General features: G+C 37.9%; 2 protein-coding genes and 1 pseudogene across 3 annotated transcripts; 2 read left to right on the top strand and 1 right to left on the bottom strand.

Annotated features, from left to right (window-relative positions):
* Window positions 1-481: 481 nt before the first annotated feature.
* LOC103325346 (uncharacterized) lies at window positions 482-2,541 on the bottom strand. 2 transcript variants are annotated; one of them, XM_089049473.1, is made up of 2 exons: window positions 1,388-2,541; window positions 482-1,051 (listed from the first exon to the last, which is right to left on the bottom strand). In XM_089049473.1, the coding sequence occupies exons 1-2, from the start codon at window positions 2,066-2,068 to the stop codon at window positions 671-673; spliced, it is 1,062 nt and encodes a 353-aa protein (XP_088905599.1). In that variant the 5' UTR covers window positions 2,069-2,541; the 3' UTR covers window positions 482-670. The 2 variants fall into 2 exon arrangements, with proteins under 2 accessions (XP_088905599.1, XP_008225730.1); XM_008227508.2 differs by having other exon boundaries at window positions 482-1,035; window positions 1,384-2,529.
* Window positions 2,542-5,067: 2,526 nt separating this feature from the next.
* On the top strand, window positions 5,068-11,625 carry LOC103325345 (protein ROOT HAIR DEFECTIVE 3 homolog 2-like). Its single transcript, XM_008227507.3, has 20 exons — window positions 5,068-5,277; window positions 5,389-5,455; window positions 5,554-5,662; window positions 6,893-6,963; window positions 7,134-7,200; window positions 7,285-7,344; window positions 7,458-7,505; window positions 7,587-7,649; window positions 7,740-7,796; window positions 8,003-8,161; window positions 8,261-8,329; window positions 8,431-8,522; window positions 8,714-8,792; window positions 9,321-9,486; window positions 9,555-9,682; window positions 9,990-10,255; window positions 10,339-10,435; window positions 10,527-10,697; window positions 10,780-10,884; window positions 11,365-11,625. Exons 1-20 carry the CDS (start codon window positions 5,133-5,135, stop codon window positions 11,473-11,475), a joined length of 2,130 nt encoding a protein of 709 aa, XP_008225729.2. The 5' UTR covers window positions 5,068-5,132; the 3' UTR covers window positions 11,476-11,625.
* A 3,260-nt stretch (window positions 11,626-14,885) lies between these two features.
* On the top strand, window positions 14,886-16,400 carry LOC103325406 (uncharacterized; annotated as a pseudogene).
* Window positions 16,401-16,688: the final 288 nt, after the last annotated feature.

Raw genomic sequence — 16,688 nt, 5'->3', positions numbered from 1 at the left:
AGAACTCAGCTCAATCCCCACTTGATTTTACACTGCGTGAAATACACTATCCAATTATGATATATAGAAATACCATATTGTGCTTAATCTCTATTAAGTTGATTTTCATATAATGAGACTGTGCAGGGGATCCAATTTCTCTTCTATGCAAGACTGAGAGAAACTTTTGAATGACTATAGGGGATCAAAGATAATGATATGACAAGCTACTTTTACTGTGTGGAAGGAAATTGAAATGTACCAAAGTTATGTGGCATGATGTGCAGCTGGAGATGAAGATTATATATATCCAACTACTTTACTTTGATGACGATATTGTAAACACCATGGTTTGCAGATTTTATTGGAAAGTCCATGGTGATATCAAACTAATTTGCTTCTTAATTAACATATTAATTAAAATATATATATATATATATATATATATAACCCAACATATAATTAGAAATATTAGCAAGTGAATCCAATAACTTGAACTAAATTACACAATTTAAATGTGGGATTCTCTAATGATCAGAAGGAAAATAGAACAAATTAATGGGGTTTATAAATTATTTACAACCAACCAAATGGGATCAATGAAATGCCATATTTCTCTCTATCTTATCTTATAAATAAATGGAAATTATTTGTACTATTAATTAAGATGATGATAAAGATGATGATGAGATTACTTTGGAGGTGATTGGTTCTTGTTGGAAGCCAAGGAATGGATAGAATCTGCTAGCTTGTTTATGGCATCGATGAGACCATTAATGCCTTGCCTGTTGATCTCAGTTTTAGTTTCCTCAATCTGTAGCCTTCTCTCATGCAAACTCAAAAGATCTCTGTGCCTTCTCTCTTCTCTCTCCTCACAACCCTGAAGTGCTTCTGCAATCATGGAAGCACCTCTGGAGATGGCAGTGCCCACTTCACTTGAGGTGCTTGCACTCACAGTTCCACTGGTTCCTTGATCTCCACCTCCTCCTCCACCTCCACTTGCCCTTCTCCTCCTTTTGGCTGGTGAGTCTGAATGTTCATGGCTTGTCTCAGAATCTGAGCTTTCACACGTCTCCAAAAGGTAAATATGTGGCACCAAATCAACCAATCAATATATACTAATTTATCAGACCATTAATTATTACCATGCACACAATAATTACTAGTACCAATCAACTTTTTTTAATTCTCCATGGGATAATCAATATGATGGAAAAGATTATTAATGTGCTAGCTAGTGCACTTGTCATTTGGTGCATTACATTCCATTATCTTTTGATTGGAAGAATAATTTTTATTTAAAAAAAATGTATCAGTGGGCAAATTGGCTTCAAAGATACACATAATTCACACCTACCAAATTAGAGAGAAAGAGAGAGAGAGAGAGAGAGAGAGAGAGAGTACCTACTGTGGGCATAGGTTGTGAGTATGGAAGAGTAGGTGGTGGTTGAACTGCCAATGGAGCTGGGGGTAGAAGAGGCAATGCTGCAATTGGTGGAACTGAGATGTGATGTTGCAAAACTGGAGGAGGCAGTGAAGCCTGATGAACACTAGTGCTTATAATAGGCCTCTCCACAACATATCCAATGGTGGGATTGGGAACATTGGAACCAGAAACAGAAGCTCCACCTACCACTCTGATCTGATGATGGCCCGCTTCTCTCTTCTCCACCACATCAACCAAAGCCTCATATATCTGAGGCACCATGTTGGTAGGTAAGTTCCTATCTTTCCTCTCACTCTTCTCAAGCTTCCAATAAGATGCTGCTTCTTCCTTCCCTTCCCTCCTCTCATATTCCCTCACCTTCTTGTAATCCCTCATGAGATTGTCCCATTTGTCATTGCACTGGTTTTGGCTTCTCAAACACCCTTTCTTCCAACAGTAGTCTTCTACCCATTTCCATCTGAGCTCAGCTGGTTTGCTTGATCTTGTTTCACTACCTGCAGCATCCCCGCTTCTCTTCATTCTTCTCTCATCGTCCATCTTCTTTGCCTCAATCAGAATCATTGTCTCCCCCACTGTCCAGTTCCCTTTCCTATAATCCCTCATAATAACACTACTAGTACCATTACCTCCTTGATCAGCCATCACTAAAATGCATGCAGCATCACCCCCTAAAGAATACTAAAGCACATACAATATTATATACAGAGAGAGAGAGAGAGAGTCTTTAAAGAACAGGAGGGAAAAAAAGGGTCTAATAGGTCTTTTATGGAGAGCTTGATTTGATGGAGGTTGCTGTGGTGTTCAAACCAGTCAAATCTCTATAAGATTGCTAATTTAGGCAAAAGGGTCATTAATGAGTATACCTTAAAAAGGATCTATGTCTCTTAAACATCTCTGTTAAGGGGTCTTGATGTTGACTTGATGTGTATGTGGTTTTGTGGGTGCAGTAGAGGGGTTGGCTTAATGGCTTTCGCATCTAAAAGGGTGAGAAGAAATATGGGAAGTAAAGATTTTTTTGGGTCAAAATATGGGAAGTAAAGATGAGCTACCTGCTTTCACCACATATGTGTATATGCAGCATATGCTTTTTTTATTTCTCTATTTATTATTGTCTTAAAAATTTCAACCTTTTTGAGGTTAAGGATTGATTTTGCACCATATAAAATCTTCAAAGATTAAAGTTTCAAATCTGAATCTACTTATTCAAACCACTGCTCCCCACAGTGAGGGAGAGAGAGAGAGAGAGAGAGAGAGAGACTGAAAGAGAGTACCATTATAAGAAAAGGCCAAGTAAATCCATTCAAACTGACATCAACAAACCCCAAAAAATTTCAGAGAGAGATTTTCAGAGAAAAAGATGCAGTGCCTGCTGGCATTAGAGAGAGAGTCAATGCATGACTACCACTTACCCCTACACGTGGTGTAGCCTCTCATCATCATATCACACCCGTTCTTTTTTTTTTGATCGGACATATCACGCCCGTTCAAATTGCAGAATTTAGATTCTTTTCTTTTTAACCCTAACCGCAGCTAGAAGAGAAGATATATAATACAATTCTCCAAGTATATATTAAAGAAATAAAGGACTTCTAAACATCTTGTTACGCATTGCATCTTTTGAGTACAAACGATAATCTAAATAAGAAGGAAGAGAAATTTTATATACACAACTAAAATGTCATTGAAATTCGAACCTGAGAACATCACTTAAATGAACATAAAATCAACCTTGACAAAGTTGCCAAATGAATTGGTAATATGTAACTTAATTACACTTGCTGTCGAACTTAAGCTAGCGCATTATGTTTAATTGCATATTAAAAACTAATATCTTGAAAATTGACTTACTTGAACCTCTTTTTTTGGGTCGAAATTAAGAACTAATTTCTTGCAATGATGGGTTGAGCATTGTTGTGCATGGTGATGCGCAAAAAGACCCTTTTTTATTCTTTTGTTGGGGGAAGATCTAGCAGGATAAATCTACATCAAAAGCCTACAAATGACTAAGAATCCTAATCATTTAGATTTAGTTAGTTCCCTTAATCCCATGCTACCATGCAAGAATGTTAAAATAATATTTTGCCCATTATGTCGCATGAAACCTATTAGCTTAAGCTAGTTTACCACACAACCCCAAAATTTGGAGCTTTAGAAGAGGACAGTTTTGTTCTTTATGTGAAATTAAGGTGTCAATTTCGTCTTTTGAGGAACTAAGTTCCATTTAAATTTATTATGAGACACTTCAGCAAATTAATAATCATCCCAAGCTAGGACATGGGGTGGGGGTACATATGTGGTATACATGACAGAGTTGCTTTGACTAGGGTTTTGACCAAAGGACGGGTCCATGGGGTCATGAAACCCCCGACTAGTCCCTTTCGTTCTTAGTTTTTGGACTCTAGCCTGCACTTATTAGGGTACAAAAACTTATGGGCAATATGGTCATTTCGATAGTTTGGCTACTTGGCTCTTGCATTTATGTGTGAATGTGATCTCTCTATATTGGCTATGATTTTAATCGGGTCCCCTATCTGCCATCAATTTAATTTGGACTGTGATGAAAAAGATGGTGGCAATGGTTGTGAGTGAGATGTCCATATACATATACCATATATCAGAACCAGACATCCCCAAAGAAAGAAGAAAAAAACAGTTTCCATGACTTGCACAGTTGCACTAAAGAAAACTATATATAGTATTTATTGTACATTAATTCAGAGGCCATGGCCTAAAGGTATGGGCATTAATCCCTGATGGGTGATGGAAATTTAATAGCTTTCATCACATGCCCAAATAGGTTGCATGTGGAGTATCTGTAGTGGCAATGACATGGGTTCATTATGTGATTTTCATATATAGTGTATCCTTAGTGCCCAACCTAGCCTTTCTTAACTATCATGTGATGTGATGAGAGTAGATAGAATGAGTTTATAGACTAAATTTCATTTATTACTTATTTAAATACAAGCGATAGTATAAAGGGGAATGTGAGATTCTCTCTCACACATACTATCAAAATGACATAAGCTCGAACTTGAGACTACTGCTATGCAATTCATTGCTTTTTTCTACCAGAACTAGTGGGTATGTAAGTTTATTCTTAAGAATGCAGCACGAGTGGGTATATTTAGATTGAGCAAATGATAAGATTGGACCTGAGCTTGACCTGAAATGGAGCTTGAAACTCCAAGGCTGAGCCCAATACCCTTTAGATCGGACACCGAGCCCATCTCTACCTAATAGGCTTGCCCAACAAGACTTCATGTGGGCTGTAAACAAATAAAAGGAATACTAGGAATGAAATTTGAAAAAGCCTTTTCTTATTTTCTTTTAATCATATGCATACATGAACGTTACTGTGCTTTCTGGACCCCTTTCCGTGCGGACCTTTTCACAAAAGTAATTCCTACTACATTACTAATGCATGAACATCCGTGCTCTTCAAGCAAGAAGCTTCACTTTTCTTTTCTTTTTTCTTTTTTGTCAAAAAGCAAGAAGCTTTGCTTACTAGGGTTTAGGGCTTGAGTTCAAAGGAAGCATAGAATAAGCTTTGCTCAGAAGAATAAGGCTTGAGTTCAAAGGAAGCATAGAATTTGGGTCGTCCAGCTCTTCAACTTTATATAAGTCGATCCGCGCTTGAAAGTTAGAACCTTGAAGGGTAGAGTTGGGCTCTCAGAGTTGGAGAATTTGAGAGAGTATTGCATTGATGGAGGAAGATTGCTGTGCCACGCAACTCATCTATGGAGATGGTGAGTTTAATGCTGATGGGCTCGACAAGTTCGTCAAGGAAGTGAAGCTTGCTGAGTGCGGACTCTCCTATGCTGTTGTTGCCATTATGGGTCAGAGCAGCGGTAAAGGAAGCTTTGTTTTTATTATTTTATTATTTTATTTATTTACTTTAATTAATTTAATTGGTTTAGCTTGAGCAACATTAGGGTAATTAATTGCCTATGAAAACACAGGGAGAAGCACTTTAATGAACCATCTGTTCCACACTAAGTTTAGGGAGATGGACGCAAACAGTGGAAGGTTAGTTTCTGAGCTTTTCAGTTGATCATATACTCAATTTGTTTTTTGTTGTTGTTTTCAGAATAGATACTATATATGTGTGTATCTATATACTTCAGGAACCAAACAACGAAGGGTATTTGGATAGCCAAGTGTGTTGGCATTGAGCCTTGCACGATTGCCATGGATTTGGATTTGGAGGGTACTGATGGCAAGGAGAGAGGCGAGGTAATCAGCTTTTTGTTAAATACCACCCTTTAAATTCAATTTGCCATACCTTTCACTTTTTGTTCCTATAAATAATACCCAATTTGTATAAGTAAAAACCCATGACTAGGATCAGATTTAATCATAAAATTTGATTTATTGTACTCTTCCAAAAATACCCCCCTAAGCCATTCATTTTGTATATTAATGTAGAATCTCTGGATTGTATATAATGACAGATGTTGAATAAATATCTCCAAATGGTTGTAATAGATGTAGGAATTAATTTTGGAACATTTTAAAAAAATTAACAATAAATTCAAATTTGGGTAATTGGTTTGTTTAATAAAATGTTTATGTTATTTTCTGCATGACTAATAATCCACTTTATAATTGTTTATGAAGTACATACTAATTATGTTGAAAAATAATGTACCTATTTGTTTTATGAAAATATAATTTACCTAGTATGAAAAGTTTAATTATCTATTCCAATATACCTACATTAATTTTAATGTACTTACAATTAGGATTTAGGTATTATATGTCATCCAATGTAGCTACCATTTGAATAATATACCTAGATAAAGTACCTATTATTTATCTAAATAATGTACCTATTTTCTACTATAAATAATATAGCCTGAATAAAGTACCTATTATTTGTTTTATCAAACGCTTTTTTTAAATGAACTTATTTTCTCTCTCAAATAACTTACCAATTTTTTCCTCTAATAATGTACCTATCTTTCCTCTTCAAATAATGTTATATTTTATATAAATTATTGTGTACTATTTTTAATTATGAAAATATACCAAAGTAACTACTTTGTAAATAATATACCTATATTTTATATGTATATATTTATATTATATTTTCATAGGTACATTATTGACCAATTTTAGGGGAGAGGGAATGACAACTAAAAGAAATGGGGTGATTGATATGCTATTAATAGAGTATATTAATTACAATTATGACAAATGAAATGCTTGAAATAAATTATAAATAAAATATGAAGTTTAGTGGCAACGATGTAAAAACATAGAAATACTACGACCTCTTATATCGATTTAAATTTGAATTTGGGTTTTCAACGTAGTTATATAGATAGATGAGTTTGTGTCTATGGGATATCAGTTGTATGAGCTTATATTGTCTCTCTTTGTTAAAACCCCATTTGATTTGTTTTTTGTTTGTTCAGATTTAATCGCTCTTTATGCTTCCTCTGCAATTTTATTCTTTTCCAGGATGATACTGCATTCGAGAAGCAAAGCGCCATGTTTGCCCTGACAGTTTCAGACATTGTGCTGATAAATATGTAAGCTTGTTTCTTGGTTTATCTACCTTACTTTGTATAGTTGCTGACCGCATATGTAGTTGTTAATCCAATGTGTTATGTACATTGAACTTGTTCCAGTAAGTGTTATATCAAATCAGTAATTTGATATTAAATTAATATATTAATTGGTGATTGGATTATATATATAGGTGTCAAGAATCAGATAAAGGTCTCGAGCAAGCTGCAATGAACCCTTCACTGGAAATGGTTTTTCAGGTACTCTAGAGCTATGTCTATATCTCTACTGTTTATTCAGCATTTAATGTCGGTTACTGAAATTCTGGTTTCGAATGTATATAGGTTGTGATGCACTCATTCGTCCCCCGTAAAATGACGTTACTGTTTCTTATACACACAAAGGTCTGGGGCATACTTTTTGAGCTTTTTAATGAGATATGTCCAATTATGTTGTCCTCGTGAAATAATATTCTTGTTCCATATTAACTTTTTCTTGTTTGTGGCTGTTTGTTTAGACCCCGTTTGAAAATCTGGAGCCTGTTTTGAGGGAAGATATACAGAAGGTAATTTAGTCTTCAGAGCAATGTTGTTTTTAAACCTTAGTTGTTTTTTTCCATATCTCTCAGATATTGTAAATTCTACAGCTATGGGATGGAGTTCCGAAGCCCGAAGCCCATAACAGTAACCCCTTCAGTGATTTCTTTAGTGTGAGATCTCTGACAGCTTGTGTTCTTTTTAATGTCTTGATCATTAGTCAAAGCTAATTGTCACTGATTACAAAATTCTTTGACGTGAAGTTAGAAGTAGTTACTTTGTCCAGTTATGAAGAGGAGGAGGAGAAGTTTAAGGAGGAGGTAATCTCTCTACTATCAGAAGCAATTCGTTATGTCCAAAATCGTATTGGCCATTACATTTTCTCTTTTTGGGGTTTCGATACATGGGGCGTGTTGTAGCATCCACTCAAGGGTTGAATATGTATATTTATATATATGAAGAGTTGCTTAATGTCTTTCGTATCAGGGGAAACATAATTGTTTGCTTTATGTCCTGTATCATGCAGGTTGCTCAACTTAGGCAGCGCTTTTTCCATTCTATTTCTCCAGGAGGGCTTGCTGGTGATAGACGGGGTGTTGTTCCTGCCTCAGGATTTTCCTTTAGTGCACAACAGATTTGGAAAGTAATCAAAGAGAACAAGGACCTGGATCTTCCCGCTCACAAGGTTTTGTTAGTTTATTTTCTTCCCATTAGAAAATGATTTGTGGTGTTCACTTCTCATATGCATTGATCATATACATAATATTGTTTATAATTTAATTAGGTTATGGTTGCTACTGTTCGATGTGAAGAGATCGCCAACCGGAAATTCAATCAGTTGATCTATGATGGGGTATGTACTCATAATCTCCTTTTCTGAGATGCTTGTACTTCTAATATGATCGAGAAGGTTTTATTGGTCATTATTCTTGGGATATAATAAACATGATTTAGGGTTGGTTGGCATTGAAAGAAGCTGTCCAAACTGGTCCCGTACAAGGTTTTGGTAAAAGGCTCAGCTCCATTTTAAGCACCAATCTTTCAGAGTAAGTTTCACTCTGGTTTAAATATGTGAGTTTAAAATTCCAAAGGTGAATCTCTCTCTCTCTCTCTCTCTCTCTCTCTCTCTCTATATATATATATATATATGTATTGAAATTTTTATTGTTAGTGTTGGGCTTGTATTGTTTCTAGTTCTGTCTGACATTATTTGTATGATCTTGCCTGTGCATCATAGGTATGACATGGAGGCCATTTACTTTGACGAAGGTGTAAAGAACTCAAAACGACAACTGTTGGAGTCAAAAGCATTGGATGTATGGCTATTCTATTTGTCTTTCTAATTTAACAGAGATTTTGGTTAGGTTTTCAGTTGCTTAGACAATTCTTGGAAATGAGGATGTCGTGGGGGGTCTCCCGAACCTTAGACTTTAGGTCTGGGCCAAACACCTACTCTACCACCATGGTAGGACGGCACTAGCAATGATTGTTTTCTTTTAAACATGGAAAAAATGGGCTTGTATTTTTTTAAAAAGTGCCCAAACCCAAGAAATGAAACAGCCTAGAAAATAAAAAAGAACCAGGAAAAAAAGACCAAAAATGCTATAGTACTATGTATCTATAATTTAAAATATATATGTTGAGGCTTACGCTTTGCAAGGCTCTCGATGAAACGCATCAGTCTACGCCTTAACGTTTGCTTGATCTTTACAGTTCATATTGTCTTCAAAACCCAAAATGATTAAAGGGGGGGATGGATTCGGTGTGGTTGGTTTTGAGGATTCATTGCAGCCACTGATGCCAATTATCATAGTTCTAATCTCGCTTTGCTCTTAATTTTCCAGTTTGTTTACCCTGCGTACACAACCATGTTGGGACATGTACATTCTAAAGTGCTTGAAGATTTTAAAGTGAGGCTGGAAGAATTGTTAAACAAAAGAGAAGGATTTACTTCATCTCTTCGTACCTGTACTCAGTCTTCCATGCTTGAGTTTGACAAAGGATGTGCAGGTAATTAACATGTTTGTCCACCAAACAACCTTCGTTATTAGTAGTACTTAACATGTTGTTCCTTTCAGATGCTGCTATACAACAAGCTAATTGGGATGCTTCAAGAGTTGTTCGCGAAAAACTACAACGTGATATAGATGCACATGCATCATCCGTTTATAGTGCAAAGTTGTTAGAATTGAATGTCAACTATGAGGTAAGGATACTACTTGCCTCCTTATTAGTAAGGAGTACTCCTCCTTCTTGCGAATCATAGTTTGATATAAGTGCAAAAATAATTCATCAAAAATAACAAAAAGAAAAACTTCTGCACATATGTCACACTACTATTGGTAGGAATGTAGAAGCTCCTACCTAGTAAGGAGAGAAGTATTTTTCATGAGGTAACGTTATGATAATCTATTAAACTCTTGGTTATTATATGACTTAGAATACTTTTAAAGTTATGTTGATAATTTGTTGTTACTTAAAGTTCTTAATGAAAATACCCTTTAATTTTGCAGAAACAACTGTCTGCATCTTTAATTGGACCAGTAGAGGCCTTACTTGAATCTGGTGAAAAAGACACTTGGGCTTCAATAAGAAAACTTCTTAATCGTGAAACTGAAGTTGTAGTATCTGAGTTTTCATCAACTGTAGTTGCTGATTTTGAGTTGGACAAAGAAACAATTGCCAAAATGTTGCAACATTTAAGGGATTACTCACGGAATGTGGTTGTGAAAAAAGCAAGAGAAGAGGCTGCAAAAATTATGATCCTCATGAAAGATCGGTAGAGGACTTGTTGTCCATATATTTCTTCTTCTTTTTTCATTGTGATTTTGGTTGCTTATCATTTCTGTTAACATTTCTCAGGTTTTCCAGAGTCTTTAATTATGACAGTGATTCAATGCCTCGGGTTTGGACTGAGAAAGAAGACATTAGAAGTATTACCAAAGATGCTCACTCTGCGGTAATGATTTTGAACTTTTATGGAAGAGTAGTTATATGTCTTTTTGTGTTAAAGTGATATTTTAGTGTCTTTTATTATATCTTTCTTGTAGTCTATGAAGCTTTTGTCGGTCATGGCTGCCATCCGCTTGGAGGAGAAGCCAGATAATATTGAAAAAATTCTCTTTTCTTCTCTGATGGATGGAACTGTTACTGGTTCATCTTCACAAGATAGGAGAATAGAAGCTTCTGCATACCCTCTTGCCTCAAACACTTGGGAAGAGGTACCATTAATGGGTTTTGGTTTATCTGTCTACTTTTTCTATCATCAAACCGGTTCCTTATTAAAGGTTAACTCTGAACTAGGTTTCTTCAGAGGATACCTTAATTACTCCCGTGCAGTGCAAGTCCTTGTGGAGACAGTTCAAAACAGAGACTCAGTATAGTATCACTCAAGCTATTTCAGCACAAGTATATAATTTATAATTTCTCTTAACTTACGTTTGCTTAACTTCAGTAGTTTAATTGTTTTCATTGTCATTTAAGCACTGCTGCATACATAATAAATGAATTTTGCAGTTCCTAAAACTTTTGTATGGATTTGAATTCTGGAGATCTAAATAGTGATGCATATTCTTGCAAATGTAATGGGCAAGTAGTAGTAGAAACTTTGAAATATGAAGTGTGCCTTGTGTATGACATTTTGGGATGGAGTTCTTATTCATGTAGACTGGATTTGGTTTAGCAGTGAAAAAAGAAACGTATGGAAACACTTAATATTGAAAAATGAGCTAACTCTTGACTCGGTAACGAAAAGTTTATGTATCCTTGTTTTCCTACAAAGAAAACCTTACATCCTAATATTTTCAACAAACTGCCTATCTTTATGCTTAGAAGCTCAATCTAATCTTGCAAACGTATGTATGATGCTGTTTGCTTTTGTATTTTCAGGAGGCTTACAAGCGGAGTAACAACTGGTTGCCTCCTCCGTGGGCTATTATGGCAATGGCCGTTCTTGCTTTCAACCAATTTATGCTCCCACGACTACAAAAAAAGAAATAGGCGACGGGAATCTACCGTCGTTGTGATACTTTAAAAATTGTCGTTAAATTGACTGACATCTTTTGAATGTCAAACTAAGACAGTTTTTCACCGTTATGATTTTAATGGAAAGACGACTGTGAAGTATTAATTTTACATTTTTTTTTTGTTTCCTATGATTTAACAATAAATTGAGGTCCAAATATGCAATATTATTACCCACACCATGACAGGACCCGCCCGAATTTCCCGGGCGGACCCATCTTAGTGCCGACATCACTGATGCGGGCCCACTTACTAAAAGTCCAAGACATCCTACCAAAATTTTGGCAGAGTCTCCCCTGTAAAGTGCTCAAACCCAACAATAAACAACCTGCAATAATTACATCAATAAACAACCCAACTGCCAGCATGCTTTTAACATACTACAATCCAACACAAAATGGCCTCCGGCCTCAAGTAAAAGCCTAACATGGGCAGTAACAGAGCGTCTATAGAATTTGTTTACAACAAACAGGGGAGTAGAAAGAATTTATATAGACCCTATCAACTGACGACAAGCTTGGAGCTCGTGACTTGCTCGAATGCCTTCAGGAGCAACTACATGCTGGGGGGCGCAAAACAGAAAGATGTGAGTGGACAGAAATAAAGTTTCACTTTAAATCAACATAGTAACCCCACCATGTAAAAATAATGCTCTAGCATGCAGTTTCACAATTCAGAAACCAAAAACTCAAACACAAAATCCCAAAGTCCAAAACATCTCCACATCTCAAGCCCACAACTCATTTCCCAAAATATATGCAACTCTCAACAACCCGTAAATACCCATATATAAAAATATATATATATATATATAGCTAGGACTCTAATATAAAATATACTCCTCTCCAAACTAATGTACCGGGGAGACAATCCAACTGGGGGATTGTTAGCTGGTACGCAGGATTTCCGAACACTAACCCGCGTCCAGGGATGAGTAGTCCAACCGGGGGACGGAACTCCATAGCTCACACGCCGGCACTGCCAACGACACGTGTAGCTCACAAATCTCATATCAAGTCCTACGCGCGCAGACAGTATCATCACCCCACCGGCACTGCCAGCGACGTGTGTGATGATACTCAAGCAATATACATACTCTCCCCATCGCCGGCACTGCCAACGACACGTATGGAAAGTGTCTCACACACCGGCACTGCCAACGCCATGTGTGAGACCCGTAATCTCATGGCCTTCCCACCCCACCGGCACTGCCAACGACGTGTGTGGGAAGCCTAGTAACTAGGGAATGGTACTCACCTACCATACTCATACATCTCACAACCATCCATCAAACTCCTATCTTTCCACAATCTCACCACAACAACCTCTCATACTCTATACATAGACAATATAGATAGCCATCCCAAAATCCATATCAACATAATCATCGTACTCAAATATATATGTCTATACTCAAAATATATAGCCAAGATATATAAACATATTCAAATCATCAACCAAAGGCTTATTAAATCAAAGTCACCATCATTTAAAGTATATGCACAAAACTTTCATAATTAAAAACCATGCATATGCTTAAAACAAAGTCCACTCACAAGTAATCCCAAGCTGCCCGGCCCCGTGAGGGTCCCGCCTGCTGCGAGTGATCAACCGAAGTACCTATTCCAAGATACAAATCCTTGATTAACATCACGTACTTCCAAAACGGAAATTCACGAAAGGAAATACTTAAATCCCCAAGTTCCCGGTGCGCTCACGTCCAAAGGAACATCCTAAGGTCCGGTTACAGATTGGAATTCGCTTCCCAATCGCACGGTGATCGCGATTTCCCTAAACTTCACATTATTGAATCGGAACATCCGGGGCTCCAATTCACGATCCGCGAATTCCTACAGGTTTCTAAGAGTACCTAGATCAACATACTTCAATTTGGAAACGATCCAACGGTCAGAACTTATCGAACCCGGATAACGCACAATATGCGAAATCCGTTCGATAGTCAAACGATATCCAAATTGAGATCCGCGAAATCCTACGCACTCGTGACAACCTAAGGATCTCAACAGGACGAAAAACAACTTCACCCACCTTCCTTGCCCACGCGCCGCCACACGCGCGCGGCGCGGGTGTGTAGAGAAGTTTCGGCGACGGAAAATCTCCACACCAACGCTCACCCTTCCAATCCTAGATACTACTCGAAGAATGGAGCAACTTTTTCAACTACGGCAACGTCCAATTCGGACGGCAAGTGGCCGGAATTTCAAATTGAAATCCGGCCAAAACCTAAGTTTCCAATTCGAGAATTAACCTGCAAATCTATCAAAACCTATCCCACAGCCAGCTAGAACACATAAAATGGATGAGAAACCTCACCTTACCCGTCGGAAATGGTGGCTGGAGGAGAGAGATCGAGCGGCTGGAAGTTCCAGTCAATTCCCGCCACGTTTCGCAATTTCCGGCGAGTCCCGAAGGTTTCGGGGCTGTGCTGGCGGGAAGAGAGAGGGAGAGGCTGCGGTTCGAACGCAGGACCGGTCTCGTCGGACGGGGTGGTCGGAGGTGGCGGCTGTGTGGTGGTTTCTGTTCCGATGAACAGTAACTCGGGAGGGGAAAAATCGCAAGGAGAAGAAGAAGACGCGGGAGGAAGAGAGAGAAAGTGAGGGGTAAATGTGAAAAATCAGATTTTACCCCAAACTTACTTCGAAATAATTACGGTTCTGCCACCGAACAAGTTCTGATCGCCAAAGCCGTTAAATCTCCGATTCAAGCCTACCGCCTGTCTTACGGTTTCGTCTCAGTACCACCTACGCAACCACACCACTCACGGTCCCAAAATCTTCCCGGATATGAAAGTGACCAAAATTACCCTTAACCCAAGAGTAATTTAATGTTTTCCCTTAATTAAATTAAAATAGGAAAATAACGGAGTCGGGGTGTTACACACCATGCTTAAACTTAAAAGTCGCTTATCTCATAAAACTTGAAGATTTAATATTCATTACATTACCAATCTTGATTTCTTTCACATCGATACAAAGTACCACATCTAACCAAGGAATTCCCAAGGATTTACAGCTCCTAATTTATTTGATTGATCACTAGTTAAAAGATCAAAGAAAGTTGTCAGTACGTTAAGAAGGTAAAAAATATCCTAATGTCTACAGGATAAATTAGGAAACAAATATGTAATTATCCGTTGTAAAATATTTCTTTTTTTATTGTAATTTTGATTCCTAGAATAGCTTAGCACAATTATAGGTAATCTCTTGTATAAAGTTACACTTTATTTCAATGAAATTCATTCTGGCAAATTATATCTTTTAGCCTATTTTATATGGTATCAGGGCAGGGGAAACCCCAGCCCTTTTTTTTCCTTCTCCGCTGCACACAATCAAGTAGCTTTTTTTTCTTTGCTGTCGACTTCCATCATGGTCAATGAGCAGACTTCTTCCGATGGAAGCAAGCTAGATGCTTCCAATCCTTTCTTCATCCATCATTTCAATCACCCAGAAATGATGTTGGTTTCGAAGCCCCTTCATGGGGATAATTACACGACTTGGCATCGCTCCATGACCGTTTCCTTGAGTGCCAAAAACAAGTTGGGTTTTGTTGATGGCACTGTCAAAGCTCCTTCCGCCAAAACCCAACCAGACGATTATGCATCATGGAGACATGATTCTTTCATGGCTCATTAATTCTCTTGAACTACAGTGCAATTTATTCCACCACCGCTCACGAAATTTGGGAGGATATCGGTGAGCGTTTTTCTCAAAGCAATGCTCCTCGTATTTTCCAGATCCAGCGGGATATTGCTTCTCTTACTCAGGACCAATTGTCCGTGGCAGCATATTATACTAAACTGAAAAGTTTATGGGATGAGTTGGCTTCTTATAGTGACTCCACTTCTTGGACATGTGGGGCTCAGAATGAGCGAAATAAACTGATGCAGTTTCTTATGTGGCTCCACGAGTCCTACAGTGCGATCCGTGGCAAGATATTGTTGATGAATCCGTTGCCCACAGTTCGACAAGCTTATGCCTCTATCTCTCAAGAAGAAAAACAATGCTCTTGGAGTGTTAGGCGTGGCATTCCCGAGGCAGCTGCTATGGCTGTCCATCATGATTAGAAACCAAGGACATCCAATCGTTCGCCACTTCATTGCTCCTATTGCGATCAATACCATCACACTCGAGACGCTATAAATTAAACGTCTATCCACCAGGCCATCGTCTCCACAAATCCCACACCCGTGATGGCAGCCAAAATCGTGGTGGCAATCGCTCCAAACGTAATGGGGGCTCTTCCTCTTCGGTGAACCTCGTTTCTGACGGTCCATCCCTTCACGATCTACGGTCTGCCTTGCCCAATCTCTCTGATACACAGCTCCAGCAGGTTCATTCCGTTGTGCATGACAATGGTGCTGAACCATGTACTTCTACTCCACAAGCCAATGTCGCTGGTAGTGTTCAAGGTTTGTTTACAGCTCCATTGCGCCTCCCTCGATGGATCATTGACAGCGGCGCTACTGACCACATCACTTCTTCATCCGATTTGCTTACTAATGGTGTCAAAAATCATACCTTACAACCGGTCCTTATGCCCAGTGGGGTACACGCCCCTATTGCCTACATTGGAAATTTATCTTTATCTTCAGGCACCTACATGACGTGCTTTGTGTTCCTACATTTAAAGTTGATTTATTATCTGTTAGCAGAATTACAAAGAGTTTGAACTGCTTAGTAACTTTTTTTCCTTCTTGGTGCTTTTTATAGGATCGGGTTAAGAAGACGATGATTGGTTTGGGTAAGCAACATGGAGGACTCTACTACTGGCATTGCACTCTCTTCCACCTGGCTCCGCCAGCCGATCCTGCCATCTTGCTGTTCCATCCACCGACCTGTGGCACCGATGTTTTACATAATTTCCAATTTCGAGAGGATTAACTTGACACAATTCGACCCAAATTCCAATTATCTAAGGCGGTTTGAGTTGTGTTCATGTAAAAACACCATCTAAACTAATTTAATAAAGACGAATCATCCTTCTTTTTAAATTCTTATATTAAAAATCAAATTTTTTTTTCCCATATTTGCTTAAGCAGACTTGACAGATTAAATTAGGTAACACAGAACTAGGAAATGTAGCTAGCATTTATCAGCATGTCAAAACTTTTATTTATTAAATTCTTTTAATCATGCATGCATCAACAATATTTTTTTTTTGTGTGAAGA

The sequence above is a fragment of the Prunus mume genome, linkage group LG3 (genome assembly GCF_029339155.1).
Source record: "Prunus mume cultivar Tortuosa linkage group LG3, ASM2933915v1, whole genome shotgun sequence".
Classification (NCBI taxonomy): Eukaryota; Viridiplantae; Streptophyta; class Magnoliopsida; order Rosales; family Rosaceae; genus Prunus; species Prunus mume.
This window is presented reverse-complemented; position numbering and strand designations above follow the sequence as displayed.